The 21120-nt window shown below is 39.2% G+C and overlaps 1 protein-coding gene across 11 annotated transcripts in view; it reads left to right on the top strand.

Moving 5' to 3' along the window:
- ZBTB20 (zinc finger and BTB domain containing 20) overlaps window positions 1-4105 on the top strand; it is a 980340-nt gene extending 976235 nt beyond the window's left edge. For all 11 annotated transcript variants that reach the window (XM_056559924.1, XM_056559920.1, XM_056559918.1 and 8 more), the window contains one exon: window positions 2238-4105. In XM_056559924.1, coding sequence (XP_056415899.1) covers window positions 2238-2908 — 671 coding nt within the window. In that variant the 3' untranslated portion in view covers window positions 2909-4105. The remainder of the gene's footprint in view (window positions 1-2237) is intronic.
- The last annotated feature ends 17015 nt before the right edge of the window (window positions 4106-21120 follow it).

A 21120-nucleotide genomic window follows, 5' to 3' on the forward strand; every position in this document is an offset into this window, starting at 1 on the left:
TCCTTCCAATTATTATCAGCTGCTGAAGTTGAGTTGTTCTTATCTGTCTGGAAACAGTGCTCTCTGCTGACATCTCTGCATCTCTGTGGAACTGCACAGAGCAGAATAGGTTTGCTTCTACTCTGGACAGCTCCCGAGACACATGTCATCAGAGAGCACTCAGACAGAAAAGAACAACATAACTTCAGCAGCTCATAAGTACTGAAAGGATTAAGATTTTTTAATAGAAGTAATTTACAAATCTGTTTAACTTTCTGGAGCCAGTTGATTTATAAAAAAAAAAGTTTTTACCTGGATAACCCCTTTAAGAGTACCACCATTCGATAAACTGGATAAATCAACACCTTAATACCCCAATGAGATGCTAATTTTCCATCTCTTGTTATTTTAATAAACACACAAAGAGTCGCACCACTCTCAAAGCTTAGTTACATCAATCTATCATTGTTTCAAATAAGCCTACTTCCCAGCATTTCGTCATTGAAGTCCACTCTGCTGCCCCTCATTGTGTCACAAAATCTCAATACTCTCATCATGGCCAACTTTGAATAGTCTCATTTGATTAAGGATAATCCCATTTATTTACATTCTACAGAAAAAACTTATTGATTATCCCACAATGTTCCAATGTAGACCAATCTCCCACTCCTTATAGCACCAAGAAGGTTCTTCAGTTTCACTCATATTGTCATGAATAAACCCTACTGTCCATCACGTCTTAAACGTTGATATTAGTTCCTGCTATCAGGGATGACAACAAAGCCCATCTCATCAACTCCTCACCCATCCTACCAGCCTTCCATTACTCTGACTCTTCTTAGTTAGTAGGGTCACCTTTCTATATATTCATTGCACTAAACAGCTTTACCATTCCGTGTCTTGGCGACATCAACCTCTCAGTATTGTATATACTCAAGAAGTCCATCATAGAGACATTAATCTCTCTTTATTCCAATGACCACCTGGAGAGTCCCACCACTTTCACTCATGTACCCATCAGTCTCTCATTGCTCTGAATAGGCCTACATGCCAACGTACCCCATCCCCAGCAAGGTCAACCCTAGCCACCCGTCATTGATACACCTAAGATCACCCTGGTGACCTTTTATTGGATTGTGTACCCCTCATTACTCCAAAAAGGGCCACCTTACCTTCAACCAAACACCATTTCATCACCTTCAACCAAACACCATTTCCTCTGCTTCTTCTCACTGTCTTATAAAATTTCAATCTTCTCGACATACCAGGTCTCATTTGTCCAAGGTTCATCCAATTGACTTATTGTTCTAGCTAACAATTTGTCAAAGTCCCCTTCATCCTCACATTATTCATTGACCTGAATACGTGCAACCCTCATTGTCCTAACGTAGCCCACACTCTGAACCTCTAAGGCACCAATCAGTTTGACACACATTGGGAGAGATTTATCAAAGTTGTCTCGCATCAATATAGACCAACCTACAGAGGGTTAGGCCGGTCTATTGTGCGCCTAATTTATCACGGCTCTTAATAAATTCTGTGCACGGACTTCGGGATCTACGGTTTAGACTTTATTTAAACCTCCTCCAGCATGGTCTGACATTTCAGCGTACTTTCGCCCGATGCAAATTTTTACCGAAAAGTCACTATTGATAAATTCAGCACCAATGCATTTTTCTGTCTAAAATAGCCTAAATTGCATCATGGACTAAAAATCCTCTAAACCAAAAATTGCGAAAAAGTCACACGTATTTAGTCTGGGACTTTCTTTGCGACAATTTTAGACGGGAAAAGCCAGTGTAAATCCTTTGATAAATCTCCTCCATTGACTTACAATACCTCTTTTTGTCCATCACCTCTTAAGACGTGATATAAGATCTGACATTCAACAATGATGACAACTTTTTTACTATGTTAACTGGAGTTTTCCGGTCTCATAATTCTCCCAGTGCGGCCATAAATGTCTACTTAGACAGGAAGTCCCAGCATTTGGCCTTAACAATATGATGTTGTTGTTGTTGTTGAGGTTTTTTCTTTTTTAACATAAAATGTATTTCTGCCTTCGGAAGTCGCCCACCTTACAGCAGCATTCCTGATCTCTCCCCCGTGTGCCATTAATAAGGAGTGGTATATGTCCAGAATGTTAAATATTTCCACATCTGTGCTCACGTCATGTAGTCGTGTGGTTGTGAGAACTTTTTACTGATTGTGTCTTTTCTTTATTTTTGTTTCTTTTTTCCCCCACCCGTCTACGAAAGGAGAGAAACCGCACCAGTGTAGCATCTGCTGGAGATCTTTTTCTTTAAAGGATTACCTAATCAAACACATGGTGACGCACACCGGCGTGAGGGCTTACCAGTGCAGCATCTGCAACAAGCGCTTCACCCAAAAGAGCTCCCTCAATGTGCACATGCGCCTGCACCGCGGAGAGAAATCTTACGAGTGCTACATCTGCAAAAAGAAGTTTTCTCATAAGACGCTGCTGGAGAGGCACGTGGCCCTTCACAGCGCCACCAATGGCACTGCCAGCATCCCAGTACCCGTTCCAGCTCCTAACTCAGCTCCAGGATTAGTTCAAGCTCCTGCCACCACCCCAGGACAAGGGTTGCCTCCAGCACCCAGCATGCCTCCAGCACCGGTTTTGCCTCCTACTCCGGTCTTGGCATCTGCTCCGGTTTTGGCTCCAACTCCAGCCTTAGTTCCAGCTCCAATTTTGGTCTCTGCCTTAGCACCGGCACCATCACTGGCTACAACCCCAACCGCTGCTGCAACACCTAGTCCAGTTCTAGCCCCTCGCCCCGGGCCCCCCAACAACGGAGCCACAGTATGCTCTGAGGGCACGACGTACGTTTGCTCAGTGTGCCCAGCTAAATTTGACCAAATCGAGCAATTCAACGACCACATGAGAATGCACGTTTCAGACGGATAAATACCATCCATTCTTACGAACAAAGAAAAAAAAAAACAACAAAAGCTATGGCACTAGAATTTAAGAGTTTTTTTCTTTTTATTTTTAGGGTTTTTTTGTTTTTGTTTTTTTGTTTTTATTTTATTTTTTGACATTTTGTACTACATGAAGAACTTTATTGCCTGCTGGTACATTACATTTCCGGAGAGTGGGTGAATATATATATCTATATATTATCAAGATATATAACCTGCATATATATTTTATCCAATCTCCCTCAGATGGTGGCCTTAAGGCCTGGTAGATATACCTGAATTCTACTGGTTGGAATTCTAACTACTGGCCTCTAAATACAACCCTTCTTTAAAAAAAAAAATACAAAAAAAAAACACAAAAAGACACGTGAAAAAAAATTCATTAAAAATACAAAAACAAAAACTGAACCCTTTTTTCCACTTGTGTAGAGCACTACAAAAAAAAAACAAATAATATAACAAGATATTCAGAAAGGCCTACTGTCTCTTAATATGCCGCCTACAGTGTTTTTGATTTTTTTCCCATTGCTTTTTTACTTTCTGATGAACATTTTTCTGCATTTAACCGCTCAGACTTCACAGTATCTGATGGATAAAAACTGCGCACTTATTTTATTATCTTTCATTTTTCCCCCATTTGCGGCATTAAATGTCTATTTTTGTTATGTTTGTGCTGTGGGGGAGGAACGGGCAGTGTAAGAGGCCGGTAAGAGAGAGGACCAGAATTAGAGCGGCCATCGGGGTGGGGTTATGGTCTGGTTCATCCTTCCACCTGGTTCTGCCCGAATACCTACAATCCCCCCTCCCCCTCCCAAACATCACCTTTTTTTGACCCGTCCAAGAATTTCATCTGCAGCTGAAGAAAATAAGGACTGAGAGAAATCGACATAAAACGCATAAGGGCAAAATATGTGGCTGTGCTAAATTTTTATTTTTTGTAACTTTTCAAGCAAAGAATCTTCAATGACAGAAGCATCATGTGTTCACTATTTGCGTCATTATCCGAGTTCCTGATGCAGTACAGGACAAGGGCACGAATGTGTCTTTATGGAACCAATGTTAAAGACTTAACACCTGAGGTATAGAAAACGTATATATGAGAAAAAAAAAAAGAAAAAATCTGTTCTAATTTTTTGAGGTGAAATCTGGCGCCATGCAATGGTGTGTTCTGTTCTATGTAGGATGAGAGATTTCCATTTGGAGGGGTTGGGGGCAGGGGTGGGTTTTTTCCTTGTGTTGGGTTCTTTTTTGTGATGTTTTTGAAGGCAGATGGTTTTTTGTATCTTGCATCGAGTCTAACTTTGTATTTTTCTTGTCTACTGTTCCCGAGCACTTATGTTTTAGGGTCTTTTTGGGAGCCCTAATTAAGCCTTATATCTATTCATAATTGTGCAGGTTCAAAGGAACAGTCTGCTTTTTTTGTCCACAAAAATATTGTATGCGGTGGAGGAGCCACATTTTGGAAATTTGTGGGATTTATTCTGTTCGAGGATTTGCCAAACCCATGCAGAATGGTCTTTATTGTCACCGTATATTCATTGATCAAATCTATAAGGATACAGTTACCCAAAAAATTCAACACCACAAAATAAAAAAGTCAAGTATTTGTTTTTTGCTTTTTCATATACAATTTTTTTTTCCAAAATGTTCAGTTAATAGACAAACGTACTTTGTTATCCCCAAAATAGATTCTTTACCCCAGCAAACTTTTTGCCAAAGATTTGTAAAATAAATCATTTGATCCCTTATCATATATTTATATGTATGAGCTCCAAAATTGAAAAATTGTTTGTAGTTTTATAGCTTTTTTTTTTTGAATTTATATTTAGTTTTTGATCTTAAAATGAAATTAAAAAATCAGAAATGTATTTTTGGGGCAGATTTTAACTAAAAAATGAATTTGTCAGATTACCAATTTACCTTCTTAAAAGCACAATTTGTTAATTTATCACAACAACAAAAAAATGTATTATTTTGTTTTTGGAATAGTTTTTATTTATTTTTTATTTTTTTGTTCTTTTTAGCCCAAAATGATTCCTGGTAAACATTAATACACAATTACAAAACAGAAATAATGGTTCAACAGTCTAAAAATTTTTATTACTATTTATTTTCCTTTTTATTTTGGGATTTCTCGATTATGTTATTATTAGACAACCTCAAAATTAATTTATTCAGAGAAATTATTATATATATATTTTTTAATTAAAACATTTTAAAATGTAAAAAATCTAAATCTCTATTATACTTTCATATTCGCACCTCTGTATTTTTTCTTTTTATTTAACCAAATATTTACCAAATTATTGCATAAAAATTTTGGAAATTCGCCCCACATCTTGATTACAATTGGGGTTTTTTGTTTTTTAAGGTGACCATAAATCCAAACCTTTCTCCTTGGTTTTGGCAATTTCTGCAATTGTAATTTGTGTAGCAGTCACATGTTTCTTTCCAGAATGTTGTCTGATTATGTAAAATGATGGTGCACGGAGCGTTCTCGTAGACTGACGAATCTGAGTCAAGTGAACCGTAATTTTTATTTTTTTTTGTAATTTTTAGGAATCACATGTTTAGTGCAAGGAACAAAGCAGAGTATACACTGAATGTGTAATGGTATAATCTGGATTGGTGTATCGGGGGGGATGGATAGCAGGTCCGTGTTGTGTCGTGCGCCACTCCCTAGGAAGACAAAAAGAAAAGCAAGTTAATGAAAATCAGACGTTACCCTTCTATCTGAATCCATATGCTGCTTCCTGTTGTTGTTTTTGTTCTGTTTCCTGGTAGGATTTTTAACTCCTTATCTGCCACCTGATTTGTGGTCAACAAATGCAATCAATGAGCGGAGTCTTTGGAGGGTTTGGTACATCTCCACCGCTCTACCGCACGTGTGGGCCTACAACAATCCTTCGAACCTTATGGTCATACTGAGGTCATGGAGGGTTCCTGTCCAATGGGGGAACTGTATCTAGAGAGTGGAAAATATTATCTATTACCCAAATCATGCACGTCTGCCCTCCAACACCAGAAAGACAAAACACAAAATTTAGACTTCAGTCCTTCACAATATCCTGGGGTGGATAGTATGAGCTATTATCTCAGAGCAATGAAATATATCTCTGAGCACTGACATAATTTCAGAACACTATCCTGCCTCAGAGCCCTGACTTATCTCACACTTATTTACTCAGAGCAGTTATTTGTTATCTCAGAGCGCTGACTTATTATATCAGACTGCTGACTTATTGTCTCAGAGCAGAGATATTCGTTATCTCAGAGTGCTGACTTATTATCTCAGAGCAGTTATTTGTTATCTCAGAGTACTGACCAATCTCAGAACCCTCACTTATCTAAAAGCACTGATTTTTTTAAAATCTCAGAGCCCTGACTTATTATCTCAGAGTGCTGACTTTTCAGAAAGCACTGATGTTTTTATTTTAGATCCCTGACTTATGATTTTAGAGCCCTTACTTATGTGAAATTTAAGATTTTTTTTAACCTATTGGAGCCCTGACTTTTTGTCCAAGCGCACTGGTTTATCTTCTCATAGCTCTCATTTATTATCTCAAGGCACTGACTTATTATCTCAGACTGCTGTTCTTTTTTTCAACCTCAGAGCCCTGACTTAAGTGTTGATTTATAGCCTCTGACCGCCAACTTAATTGTAACTTGAATCTTTGTGTGCTGACTGATGGTTCTGACTTATCTCTTGACTCTGCTCTGATTTATTATCTCCTAGTGATAATTTTTTAAGTGCTCTGACTTATTATCTCATAGCTCTGATTTATTGTCTCAGATCTTTGACTATATCTTTTTCTCTCTACCATCTACATGGAGCAGATATAGTCTCTGGCCAAATAAATATCTGGCCCCTCGCTGCAGTAGGAAATCCATGGTAAAGGCTGTATACTATCAATACAATTCATTCCCGCAATATGGTTGCCTGGACATTAGGGCACTGTAGTTTTCCCACAATATAAGACAAATAATATTCTATTGTGGCCACTATATGTGGACTTTACATACATGTCAAACACGGTTACTGTGGGGAATCATTTACTCTTCGCACCCGACCTGGTCATCTGAAATCTTAACATTAAGACCTATCATATGGGGGGGGATCAACTCTGATGTTCCCTGCAGATTATCCCTATGATTATCTTATAATAACTTAGATGCATAAAGTACTATATCCGCCTATGACCCAATGTGTGCCCTATATGGTGCACAGGGACACAATAGTAGCAGAACAGCCAACGCACCATAAAAAAAAGTATTTCCCCTGCTCCACGTGGAGATCACTTACAGCAATGATTCCAACTATGCATTCACTATATCAGAACATGCTGTAGGGCGGATCAGTAGTAGAATAACCCCCCTTACACCTCTACTGCATAAGGTTGGGTTCACACTACAGAATCCCTGACCGTATAGCTTCGCCGCTAAAATCCCGGCATCTGCACTGTGCTGCGAAATCTCATTGATATCGGGATTTCCAAGCGAAATTTCAAAGTGGAAAAAAAATTCCATAGTGTGAACCCAGCCAAACAGTACAGCAGTAATCTGGAGCAGAGCCCTTACATCTTCTTACCCTATTAAGCTTTTGCCTAATTCAGTTTTTTTTTATCACCCAACACGATAACGCCCCTGACATGGTCATGGTCCTGCAGGTCCCACCATAGACTCATGAGCAATGCAGCCTTACTATTCACAATACACTGTAGGTCCTCTAACCTCCAGGAGAGAGAGCAGATGCCTTCTGTGTGTTCGGAGGACAGACCTGCATTTTAACCTATGCCGACTATGCCAAGCGCAAATTCCACATAGAACAGTATGGAATATACAGCAACTGTGCAGAGCGCACCCTGTGCAAATACATAGAGCTACTTGTAAAGACTGACACTAGTGACCCACGGAGGTGTCGCCCATGCACTGTCTGCAACCTACAAGTAATACAGTCATATATATGTATATAGGATTTAGGAGGCGGTTGAGTAAGATCTCCCCTTCTATGTGTGCTGAGTCTTCCACCGAGGAGAACTTCTACACAGACGTTAATCTCTGTATTGTGACACCTTCGTTCTAGAATGGATGATTTCATTGTATGAGGAGTGGGGGAGTCATCATCCTCCCACACAGATGTCATCTCTCTGTAGAGTTCTTGTCTTGGTTGTTCATCCCTATGGTGATAGAGCAATACATGCCATAGATTCCCTCCTCTGCAGTGCCTCCTTAAAGGGAACCTGTCACCATGTTCTGCAGGATGCCCTATCAAAGTTAAAGTAGGCAATTGCCTTTGTTAAATGGCCCCTTTAAGTGCCCATGAGGGAGCTAGAAGAAGGGAGGGAGCTTAAATTCTTCAGGGCTGTGGGGGGGATTGGTCATGTTACCCCTCTTTGCTCCATTGAGTAAGGAGACATAAGGTGTATTCCAGCCTTCCTGTTGACTTTTTGGGAGGATGTTTTGGGCACTTTGTACCTAGTACTAAACTGTCATTCTTAGGGCCTCTGTAAAGTGCCCAAAAGTAAAGGGACCTGTCCCAGTGACAGGTTCCTCTAAGATATAGTTTGCACTATCATCAGAGTTCACCTGATATACTACAGCTTGTGGTTACCCCTTCCGCACAGAGGGTTTCATGTTCCCAGCCTGCCCCTGTGTTCAAAGCATACCCCAAAACAAGTTCCCATGTGTTACTCGCGGTTATTCACACAAGACATGTGTTGGAGAAGGAGAGCCTAAACTGATGAAGACATCACCACCCCCATGCCACCTTAGTGACTTTTTCCTTGTAGCAATAGCATAGAAGTGTGTCTAATCGGCAGACAAAAAAACTCGCTTCCCACCTATGTGACCCTGTGTGTATCCATCGGTCAGCAACCGGCCGCGCACAGTCCTAGTGCTCACTGTCTCCTAGGTATTCTGTCATACTGTGCCGGGAATTTTTCCTTCTCTATTTGTTGTGTCTTTTGGCCAATTTTCTTCCGTCAGTACTCTCTGGTTTGTGAGTTTGCTCGTTGTTGTTTTGAGTTGATTATTATTGCACTAAGTTTGACTGCACTGCACTGCACTACTGACAAGTCATTGCACAGGCCGAGAGGTAGAGAGCAGAAAGGAGTTGATGATGTGATAGTTAAAAAAAAAATAAAAAGAGCTACAAAGCTAAAATGGGTTGAGCCCACTTAAAGAAAAAACTGATCTTCCTAGATGCAACCACAACTTATTGCCTTCCTACCCTATAATACACTGCTCAAAAAAAATTAAGGGAACACTAAGATAACATCCTAGATCTGAATGAATGAACTAATCGTATGAAATACTTTTGTCTTTACATAGTTGAATGCGCTGACAACAAAATCACACAAACATTATCAATGGAAATCATCAACCCATGGAGGTCTGGATATGGAGTCACCCTCGAAATCACAGTGGAAAACCACACTACAGGCTGATCCCACTTTGATGTAATGTCCTTAAAACAAGTCACAAAGAGGCTCAGTAGTGTGTGTGGCCTCCATCCACTTGCCCGTATGACCTCCCTACAATGCCTGGGCATGCTCCTGATGAGGTGGCGGTCTGTGGTGCAATGTAACATTGGTGGATGAAGCGAGACATGATGTCCAAGATGTGCTCAATTGGATTCGGGTCTGAGGAACAGACGGGCCAGTCCATAGCATCAATGCCTACCTTGCAGGAACTGCTGACACACTCCAGCCACATGAGGTCTAGCATTGTCTTGCATTAGGAGGAACCCAGGGCCAACCGCACCAGCATATGGTCTCACAAGGGGTAGGAGGATCTCATCTGGGTACCTAATGGCAGTCAGGCTGCCTCTGGCAAGCACATGGAGGGCTGTGCGGCCCCCCAAAGAAATGCCACCCCACACCATTTCTGACCCACCACCAAACCAGTCATGCTGGAGGATTTTGCAGGCAGCAGAACGTTCTCCACAGCGTCTCCAGACTCTGTCACATGTGCTCAGTGTGAACCTGCTTTCATCTGTGAAGAATATGCCAATCTTGGTGTTCTCTGGCAAATGCCAAACGTCCTGCACTTGGGCTGTAAGCACAACCCCCACCTGTGGACATCAGGCCCTCATACCACCCTCATGGAGTCTGTTTCTGACCATTTGAGTGGACACATGCACATTTGTGGCCTGCTGGAGGTCATTTTGCAGGGCTCTGGCAGTGCTCCTCCTTGCACAAAGGCGGAGGTAGCTTTCCTGCTGCTGGGTTGTTGCCCTCCTACAGCCTCCTCCACGTCTCCTGATGTACTGGCCTGTCTCCTGGTAGCGCCTCCATGCTCTGGACACTACACGGACAGACACAGCAAACCTTCTTGCCACAGTTCGCATTGATGTTCCATCCTGGATGAGCTGCACTACCTGAGCCACTTGTCTGGGTTGTAGACTCAGTCTCATGCTACCACTAGAGTGAAAGCACCACCAGCATTCAAAAGTGACCAAAACATCAGCCAGGAAGCATAGGAACTGAGAAGTGGTCTGTGGTCACACCTGCAGAACCACTCCTTTATTGGGGTGTCTTGCTAATTGCCTATAATTTCCACCTGTTGTCTGTTCCATGTGAAATTGATTGTCAATCAGTGTTGCTTTCTGAGTGGACAGTGGGATTTCACAGAAGTGTCATTGACTTGGAGTTACATTGTGTTGTTTAGGTGTTCACTTTATTTTTTTGAGCAGTGTATATACACATTTACAGTTTAGGTGAATGCAAAAAGTGGTCAGAGAGAAACCTTCAGTCCAGCCAAGGACATCAGAGGAAAGTCTACTTAAACATACAACTCTGTACATTTGGCCAACCATTGGACGATTCACAGATATCTGGTCAACCATGAAGTGGAAGGTTTTTCCGGCATTGGTCAAGAACAATCCTTGGACTGATGGTTGTTGACCTTTCATGTTGGACTCTCCTAATATCCTTGGCCAACTTTTAGGTTCTAGTAGGATAAGAAGTGAAGACGTTTGATCCTTAGCATAAACCAGTCATGTTTTACCAACAATAAAACTACACTAACCCTTTGAGATGCCAACTGACTCTTAAGACGGTGTTTCTACAATTCAAAAGTTGCATTCGTGCTTCCTGTAAAAAAAATATAGACCAGAAAGCGGTCCTTGTGTTCGATATATTGTTGAGTGACTGAGACGGTGGTGGAGTTGTGCGAGGGACGAGATAAAAAAAAAAATCTGTGAGCCAGTATTAAAGCTTCTTGGAGGAATCTCCCCTCTTGATGGCTGTGCACTGTGGACTTCGCAGACTTGTTATAATGTATTACGGAGTGATGGCGGTTGTCTTTTGTCAACATTATGGAGAGTAGCGGTGTTCACTCTAATTCTAGAGACCACCATGATATCTGATGCGATCTCTACTACTAACGTTCTCCACGAGTGTCCCGTTCCTTCCGGACACACCGATACATTTTTGTAATTCGAAAACAACAGCCATAAGCTCCTTGAAGACAATGTATGTCTGAAGTAGCAGATCAGACCTAAGTGAGACAGATCGAGGCTCGTACTGCAAAGTATTAAGAAGAACGTGTTCAGTAGAGGTCTCAGCCTTATGCTTTCCTTGAGACGTTAAGCTCGTATATTACAATGGCTGCTTACTGCAATATCCTACTGAAATCAGGCACAAAAGTCGCTGGCCTGAAGCGGTGGGATCCCACGCCCGCAATGCTGTGATTAGATTTGCACTAGACTCAAGTACTTTTCACCTGGAGCTACAGAAGGATGCACCCATACACACGACGTGGACGGTGCGGGATAGAGGAACAGACTGATGTCCTATTCTGGGGTTGTCATCTGCGCATTAATAGCCGTGTATTAGGTCCTTTTTTTTTTTTTTTTTGCCAACTATTCGTGTATCATTCACGCACCCAGCGTCGTGTCCTTCTTTATTTTTTACGACAGGCCAGTATCTGGAAAGAACTTTGGATTTTCACCATATATACACATATATGACACACACCCACCCATTAGGCTCCAGTCCACTGCTTGCTGTCGTTTACATTCTTTTCGTCTCGGCCGAGGAGAGCGGGGAGAGGTCTTCTCTTGATGTGAGTTTTTATCGGCTTGTTGGCGTCTGCTTTTTTTTTTAAAGGTTTTATTTGTGTGCTGATAACCAAGCATTGCACTTTTTCCCCTTGTAAAGAAAAAAATTAAATAAAAAAAAAAAATTACAAGGGGAATAATCTATAGTTGTTTCTTGCAATGAGTTGTAAAAAAAAAAAGAAAATTTGCAAAAAAAATTCAAATAATTTTTTTTTAAATGAGTCGAGTTTTTAGAAGTTGACCAAATTGTGACTCTCTAAATATTTTGGCAACTAAAAAAGTCCTGGTGCTGATGTTGAGGGGGGGGGGGGGGGGAGTGTCACACGCTTGTCGTATGTTTACCCCAGGCAGTGTCTAGATAGAGGATGTATTTATTTGTTGTTTTTGTTTTTTCGGGAAAGGGAGGGGATTTTGCTCACTTCATGGGCTCAGTAGACGTTTACCAAGAAGGAAACCACCTTACTGCCTTGTTGTATCAGTCACAACACATTGTAAATCCACGGGCGAGGCTGCACCACTGCGGCCGAGCTGAAGAATAAAAAATAAATAAAAACTTTAAAAAAAAAAAAAAAAAAAAGCAAGACCAAAATCCTTCCTGGTCTCAGTTCTTGTCTCTAGTTTTACATATTGTACATTTTTATAATAATATATTTTGACTAGATCTAAAGCGACGTGAGCTACGACACCCCCCTCTCCCTCTCCTGTCAATCACTGTCCGTACCGCAGCACTAATTTTACTAAAGCGCTAGTTATCGATAGAGCAGATTTTATTTTAGTAATTTTTTTTCCTTAACGTATATTTTTTTTTAGTTTATTACTAACACCGTTCCTCGTATTTAATCTTTACAAGCAGTATCAACCGTTCATGTGAAAAGCGATGACTTAAAAACAGAAAAAATAAATAAAAGCGCAATTTTTGGTATATTTTTAAGATGATCTTTTTGTCTTTTTTTTCATATTATTGCTATGTAATTCTACTGTAGACCAAATATTAGAGTGGAGGCTGAATTTCAGGCAAGAGGCAGGTAACGTTTTAAGATGCAAACATGCTAGAAGTATCCGTACGAAGCCTTATCCATTTGTTTTTTTGTTGTTGTTTTTTTTTGCAATGGGCCGCTGGTTGGGGCCTCGTCCATGTGCCAGCCAGACGCTTACAAGCTCTAGGGGGATTATTCAGTACAACACTAGTTCATTTCTGTAATCTTGTAATCATTTTGTTATGGTAATTTCCTTCAGTAACCGGCGCATTGCAGGTATCGGCAGAGGGGGGGGGGGGGGCGTTGACAATAGAGTAAGGCCTTCGTGTTTAGTCAATGCTTTGAGTTTGTTCATTATATTGTACATATACAGCATATATCTTTAGCGTTTTATATCATTTTTAATAGGAAAAAGTTATTTTTGTCAGATGACAATGCACTAGAGAGTGTTTGGTACCGTACTGCAGTTGTGTCTTGGTGTCATGTGATGGCCCGAGGGGTTGTACGAGGGGGCATTGCCATGGTCATGTCTGTTGTCCTCGTTTTGCAAAAAAGATTCTTCAATAAATGACCCCCCCTTCCAGGTTATGAAAAACAAAACATTACACAGACTGAACGATTCATAAAACGTTTGGTATTAAGAGCAATTGTGGTTGTATAGACGAGCCCTGTAATCTCCTCCTATGCGGACCACCACTGTTCTTTTTGAAAACCCCATAGAGATTAAACAGTGCAGTGGCTGCTCCGTTCAATGGGTGGGCGGTTGATCACTGTTCTCTTGATCAGTCAAAAGCCACAGATCCGCTAAACTTAATCTTAAAATAACCCTTTAAACTATCCCTATGAAGTCAAATGTGATCATCAAAAACAAAAAATTTCAATACACACCCCTTCCCAAAACATCTATCTCTTGGTGCTGAATCATTAAATACAAAATTCCATCTTTTAGCACTTCAGTATTAATGTTTCCCAATCCATGGTGCTAAATCCTTGTGATCGTTTTGTAGAATGTTGGGAAAATCATTTAAAAACAAATTCCAATTCCTAGAGAAAGTATATAAAAAAAACCTTGGTCACGACAATGTGCTTAGACCAAATTGTGACCCAAAGGAGGTTTTTTTTAAGTAAAACGTAAAAAAAAAGAAGAAAAGGTGGATTGTGGAAATTGGGCCAAAGATACTGGAAATTTTTTTTTAATTCAAAGTCTATTTTGCCATAATTAAATTTTTAAAAGAAACATAAATAAATATGTATAAAAAATGTTTATTATGTGTAATTGACCTTTTTCATGGCCTGTAAGGTCCGGTCTTGCTGTTGAGTGGGGGTGCTTGACATTGTCCATGCAAAAGCCAAAAGTTACAATCCTTGGGCAGGAAGCCTGCAATGCGAAAAATAGGGTCACTTAACCACACACATCAAATATATATATATATATTCACACAGTGCGCCCTTGACTGAAATCGTCTTGAAATGAGAGAACTGACAGATTTATTTTTTAGGAAGGAATCCTAATTTTTTTTTGTTTTTGTGTAATATTTTCTATTTTGAATGCATTTTATTGGTATAAGACTGTTTTGTTTTGTTTGTTATAATTCTCTTTGGTGAAGGCATTAATCAAAAAAAATTCAAAAAGAAAAAAAAACAAATAAACAATTTAAAGGAGAGAGAGAGACAATTTGAAACAATCTATGTTTGCCCTTATGGATATGCTGCATATCTGAGATATTAAAGCTGATTTGTCAATGAGTGTTAAAGATGGGATAATATTTTTTTTCTTTTTGTACGTGTTAAGATGATATTTGTATCCACTGCTGTTAATTTTGTGTTGAAAAGGAACGTAGAAAAGGGATTGTTGTGTTTTCGAGTTTAATTTTTTTATGAAGAAGAATATTATTTATGAGATGTCAAACACTGGACTTTGAGTTTAAGCATTACGTAGAAAAGAGAATCGGTGTCCCTGCCAAATCTCCTTTATCTTCCAACTTAGATTTTCTATAAACATCAAATGTAGACACTTTCTCTCTTCTTTTTTTGCCACCGCAGAGAGAACTTTTTGTTGTTACAAAATTCAGAACTAAAAAAATGAGAGGTGCGTGGGGACATCGTGACATTCAACACACAAAAATTTCCGTATTTAGAGGAGTTGAGATGCAGAAACCCACAGACTGTAGATCCTTTTCCATCCTGATCAACACAACCAAACTCACAGTCATTTGGATAAAAAACCGTAGGGTTCACCCGTCATTACTAGATCACAGAGCACAAAAACAGCACCTTATGTGCATATTGGATTTAAGGTTTTCTTCCTTCTTTAACTACACAATCCTTCACCCCACGTACAGTTTCTAGTATATGTGCCTTTGTGTCTGCTTTTATAAAGTAACCCAACTGGGGGCACCGTTGCCCCCTCTTTCTCTCTTATAATTACCGCCTCTCTTCTCCGAGGAGTTAGCACAATGCTACTGCATTCAAACCCCACAACGCAATTTCCTTGGTAAAAAGGAGGCCTGAATGTCCCTTCAGCCCTTGTCTAGAAGACAAGGGACCTCATCGCTACCTTGAAAGTCCATTAGTCCCCATCATGATATATTTATTTTTGTATTCTAGACATAGAGTGTGGCCTTAAACTCATTCCCTCACCTCAACAGCTCATCTCCAATAGATGTTCAGTTCATCGATATCGGACCCAGGGTGTAAAAGGTGTTAACATTTTTCTTTCCGTATAGTTAAGTGCTTCCTACTACAGGTGAGGGCCCCAAACAGCCCTCAAAATGTTACCCCAGTTCTTAAGAAATTGACATACTTCATCACTGCCAGATCGATGTTTTAGCTTTCTTCACTGTGAATACTGCCTCCTTCAAGACTTGAATATATTCTATCCACTCACTTCACTGAAACTCATCCATTTGTTCTACCCTCGGTTTACTTCCAGATGACTTTGTGATCAATTCAAAGCCAAATTTGTGATGGAGAAGCTTTGTCAGTAACACATGACAAGAGAGTCTGGTCTGTGTGTCCTTAGGTATAGTCCTCACCTGGACCTTCTTGGTCTTGGCCTAAACATAATTATCCCAAAAATATGCATAGAATATTTATCAATCGAGAGCCAAGTCCAATGTGGAGCTTGGCATAAGAGGGACTGCCATGGGTACCTTACACGCCCCCAATAAGTTTCTAATATAGGTACCTACGTTATACCTGGTTGTCCCCTGATGAAAGGATTTGTTGCATAGAAAATGACCAGATGAGGACTGATGACCAAGCACCAGACCAAAGTGGGGCCTCTGCTTACTCAACTCCTCTCCAAAGCTATTTATATGAACCCAAACATTACAGACTCCCTCACAAATAGTCCAGACTGAGGTAACAACCTCCCATTCCGGATCACACACTCAGAAAAAACAAAGCAAAAGCATTTGCACCATAACTAAGCAACAAGCAGCACTATCTATATCTACTTACTAGTCATCCACTTGCAGCCCATGGCTGCCAACTTCATGCGTTGTGTTAACATTTCAGTACACAGAACAACGTTGGGAGGAAAATAAGGAACTGTGTTTTTGTTAAAAGGATAAAAAAAATTATATAAAAAAATAGCTAAAATGGTCAGAACATTACAAGACAAGACAGCCGCATCTATTCACTAACTTTTTGTTTTTCTTTTGTGGGTACTGTTCAATTCACTTTCTCTTTAAAAGTGGTGTTTAGGCAGCATATATGTATATGTACCTGTGTATACATATATACTGTGTGTATGTCTTTCTATATACATTTCTGTATTCTGTGTGAGTTGACATGTATATATTTGTATTTAAAAAGAGAAAAAAATTTGGTTGAAAATAAGTAGACAATTTGAAGGTAATTTATCCATTGGTAACAGCACGCTATCTGTGGTGTCAGTGGTTGATACAAAGATTTCCAGGTACTCTTGGCCTGCCTTAAAATAAAATAAAAATGTAAAAAAAGTTATCATTTTTGGTTGGATAATCAGGATGTGTGGTGTAATGTGTAATGTGGTCTTATAAAAAACAATATAAAACCTTCTCGAAGCACCTTATCATGGCACGGAATGTGTCATCTCGTATGTTCCACACCTTATACCCGTGGGAGTGCTGGAACATCGCACTCATGTTATGTACATTTCTCCTGTCTGGTGTAATAATGTTTTAACAAAAATCACAATCATTCCAGAATTTTTTTATTTTTTTATTTTTGTGTTTTGTTTTGTTCTTTTTTTTTTTTTTTTTTGTACCATCAGCCATTTTAAACTCGGAATCAATGTTTATTTTTTTTAAGCATCCCGCCAACAATGAATGACCCTTTGATCTTCTATCATCAGGCAGATGTAAATAAAGGCGGGAATCGTTTTCGAGCCTGCATTTATCTACTAAAATTTAGTCGTTGCAGGTTTGGCTACATTAATGGTCAGAAAATAACAACTAAGTTAAATAAGAATGAGAATGTATTGCAACATCCTATAATGTCTATCATGAAAGAACTCTGGAGCAACATGAAATAAATAGATTCAATTTGTTCTTCTCATTGGTCTGAGATAAAGCGTCAGTGCTCTGAGTTATTATCTCAGAGATGGTAAAAGTCAGAGCTTTAAAATGTTGGTGGTTCATTGAGGAAAAAGTAAGGAAACCGAGGTAAATTATCAGAGCTCTTAGATATTTAAAAAAAATAAAAAAAATAGATTCTGAGATAATATCTCAAAACACTGACATATTATCTCAGTGATAAAAATAACAGTTGGAGCTTTAAATGTTAGTGGTTCCTAGATTAAAAAGTTAGGAATCTGAGGTAAATTATCAGAGCTTTGAGAAAATGTTAAAGAACAAATAAAAAAAAATAAAAAACAAGATTCTGAGATCATTTGTCAGTGCTCCGAGATATTATCTCAGAGATAGAAAAAGTGGGAGCTTTAAAATGTTGGTGTTTCCTAGATTTAAAAGTTAGGAATCTGAGGTAAATTATCAGACCTCTGTGATAATATTTTAAAAATGAAATGTTAGGTTTGTTAGATTTCACAGACAGGGCTCTTAGATAAAGGATCAAAGCCCCCAGATAAAAAGTCAGGGCCTCAGGACATTCAAAGTCAAATCTCTGAGGTAAATCAACGGTCTGAAAAAATTTGAGTGGTATGAGATATTGTCTCACAATTGTAATAAGTTAGAACTTTGAAATGTAGGGGATCCTAGTTAAGAATATTAGGGATCTGAGGTAAAAATTAATTAATCTGAGATAAAGAATCAGAGCTCTGAGGTAAAAATTCAGCAATCTGAGCTAAAAGATTTAGAGTTCTGAGGTAATAAGTCAGAGCACTGAGATGATATCTCACAGATATCTCGGACCTGTTTTGTTTATGTACCTTGCCTCCGGAGTTTTTTTCTTAGTTTTAATAACACTATAACGCTAAGAGGAGACTTTGATCAATTTAATGAACTACTTACTACTCACAAAACAATATTTTATCACCCCCCCCCCCCCCCCCCCAGAGACATCCATCCATTATTACAACATTAGCCATCAACATTGTCGTGATGCACTGACCCTCTATGTGTTTGCTTGTCTGTGAGGCCCGGTACCCCACTGCCCCACCCGTAACAACCCCCCCTCCGCCCACTTCGTTATAATGTCATTGTCAAAAGGCAGGTCAAGAGTCCTGAGTCGAGAATGAAACTTTTTTCATCTTCTTTTTTTATTTTTTTACTTTTCTTGTAATTGTTTTTTGAGATTTTTTTTTTTTCAGTAACATTTGTCAATGGTGGAGAGAATACAAAGCGAACAGAAGAAATATAAACTTTTAAGATTTAAAAAAAAAAATGTAAAAAAAAATAAATAAATGCATACGCCTTTTTATCAAGTGCTTTAAACTATAGAATTACTACACACATCCTGACAGCTTTTTATTTCCACAGTGGCAGAACCCTTAAGGCCATCTACTATTAGCCTCTTATCTTTCTCACCTATATTTACCTGTGATTTGTATTTGTTATTTAAACAGGACGAAAAAATATATAAAAAAAAAAACACAACAAAAAAAGAACATAATTGTAGCGCTTCAATATTCTATTATATTACTATTGTGACATTTTTTGAATACTGTGAAAGTTTATCTCTTGCATATACTTTATACAGAAGTATTACGCCTTAAATACGAAAAAAAAAAAACTTTTACAAGTTTTCTGTTCTGTGTGGAAGAAGTTATCGATGTTGCTAAAGAATGATGTTTTTTTTTTTTTTTGTTTATTTTTTTTTTTTTTAAATGTTACCAGCACTTTTTGTAAGTTTCACTTTCTGAGGTATTGTAAATTCACACTGTTTGTGAAGTTTGAATATGAAGGAAGAATAAAACAAAATTGAAAACAATTTCCAATTGGTTATATCTCTTATTTAGAAAAAATAAAAATACAGCTCATCCAGAAAATATTGTCGGGATATCAGAGATTTGGGGACAATTTTGACTAAATCAATATCACCCGTCCACTTATGACTATGTCTACATGGCACATTTCTTCATATGGGATGAATTTACTAAAGCTGCTATGTCTGTTTCGGTACAGCAAAGTCGCACATTTTTACAAAAAAATAAAAGTGGGCGTGGTTTGGAGTAAAAGGGGGAGTGGTCTAACCTCATACTTGCATGATTCATTAAAGGGGTACTCCCGTGGAAAACTTTTTTTTTTTTTAAATCAACTGGTGCCAGAAAGTTAAACAGATTTGTAAATTACTTCTATTTAAAAAAAATCTTAATCCTTCCAGTACTTATTAGCTTCTGAATACTACAGAGGAAATTGTTTTCTTTTTGGAACACAGAGCTCTCTGCTGACATCACGAGCACAGTGCTCTCTGCTGACACCTCTGTCCATTTTAGGAACTGTCCAGGGCAGCATATGTTTGCTATGGGGATTTTCTCCTACTCTGGACAATTCTTAAAATGGACAGAGATGTCAGCAGAGAGCACTGTGCTCGTGATGTCAGCAGAGAGCTATGTGTTCCAAAAAGAAAACCATTTCCTCTGCAGTATTCAGCAGCTAATAAGTACTTGAAGGATTAAGATTTTTTTTTATAGAAATAATTAGCAAGTCTGTTTAACTTTCTGGCGCCAGTTGATTTAAAAAAAAAAAGTTTTCCACGGGAGTACCCCTTTAAGAGACCACAGACTCTTAAAGGGGTACTCCAAGGAAATAAACTTATCCTCGATGCTTAGGATAGGTGGTATGTGTCTGATCGCCAGTGGTCTAACCGCTGGGACCCCCCACAATCTCTTGTAAGGGACTGGCATATGAAACTGCCAGTCTTACTAAATCATCCTCGTGGTCAGCGGAATTTTTTATTTTTTATTTTTTTATTAATCGGTTTTATTATTTCATTTTGCAGCTTACAGAAATAAAGAGCAATTCCTCCTATACAATTTTTATCATTATACATAAAGTAAAAGCCTTCCTCTCCCCAATCCTACATACATTACTCATTTTGAGGGCAGGGAGTCAGGAGGACAGGTAACAGCCAAATAACCTTCAGGCCCCCCTTCCCGTGTAAATCCCACTTATGCATTTGACTGTCTAGTTGTTACCTTTTATCGACTTCTCTTTCGATAACTCCCTTAAAAACTCCGTCACTCCTTTTCGACCTGTCCCCTTAGCTCCCTGCCCCCTCACATAATAAAAAAAAAAAGGTCAGCAACATTGAAGATCCAGAGACCAGTAAGTACCCAATAGTCAGGTGACCTGATGGGGGTAGGGGAGGATAGGGGTGCAAATGCTAAACCTCAAGTAGAAAAATGACCCTCTTAATATGACGGATGTATGATGAGAAGACACAATTTATATTATTAGTAAGATGGCCGATAACGTGGAGAAATGTTTCTTTATCCTTCCAGAGGCTGTACAGGTGGAGATTACAATAACAGGTTGAGCTTGGAAAGATGGTCGATAACATGAAGAAAAGTTCCTGTGTCCTACCTTTGGGTCACTGGAAGCAATACAGTAACCCCCCGACCTACGATGGCCCCGACATATGATCAAATCAACATACGATGCTTTTATATGTCGGGGTCATCGCATTAACTGCTATCCGACAGCGCAAAATGCTTAAGCTTCTGTCGGATAGCAGTTTAAGCATCCCGGGCAGGTTCACTTACCTATTCCCGCTGCT

The sequence above is a fragment of the Hyla sarda genome, chromosome 2 (assembly GCF_029499605.1).
Source record: "Hyla sarda isolate aHylSar1 chromosome 2, aHylSar1.hap1, whole genome shotgun sequence".
NCBI lineage: Eukaryota > Metazoa > Chordata > Amphibia > Anura > Hylidae > Hyla > Hyla sarda.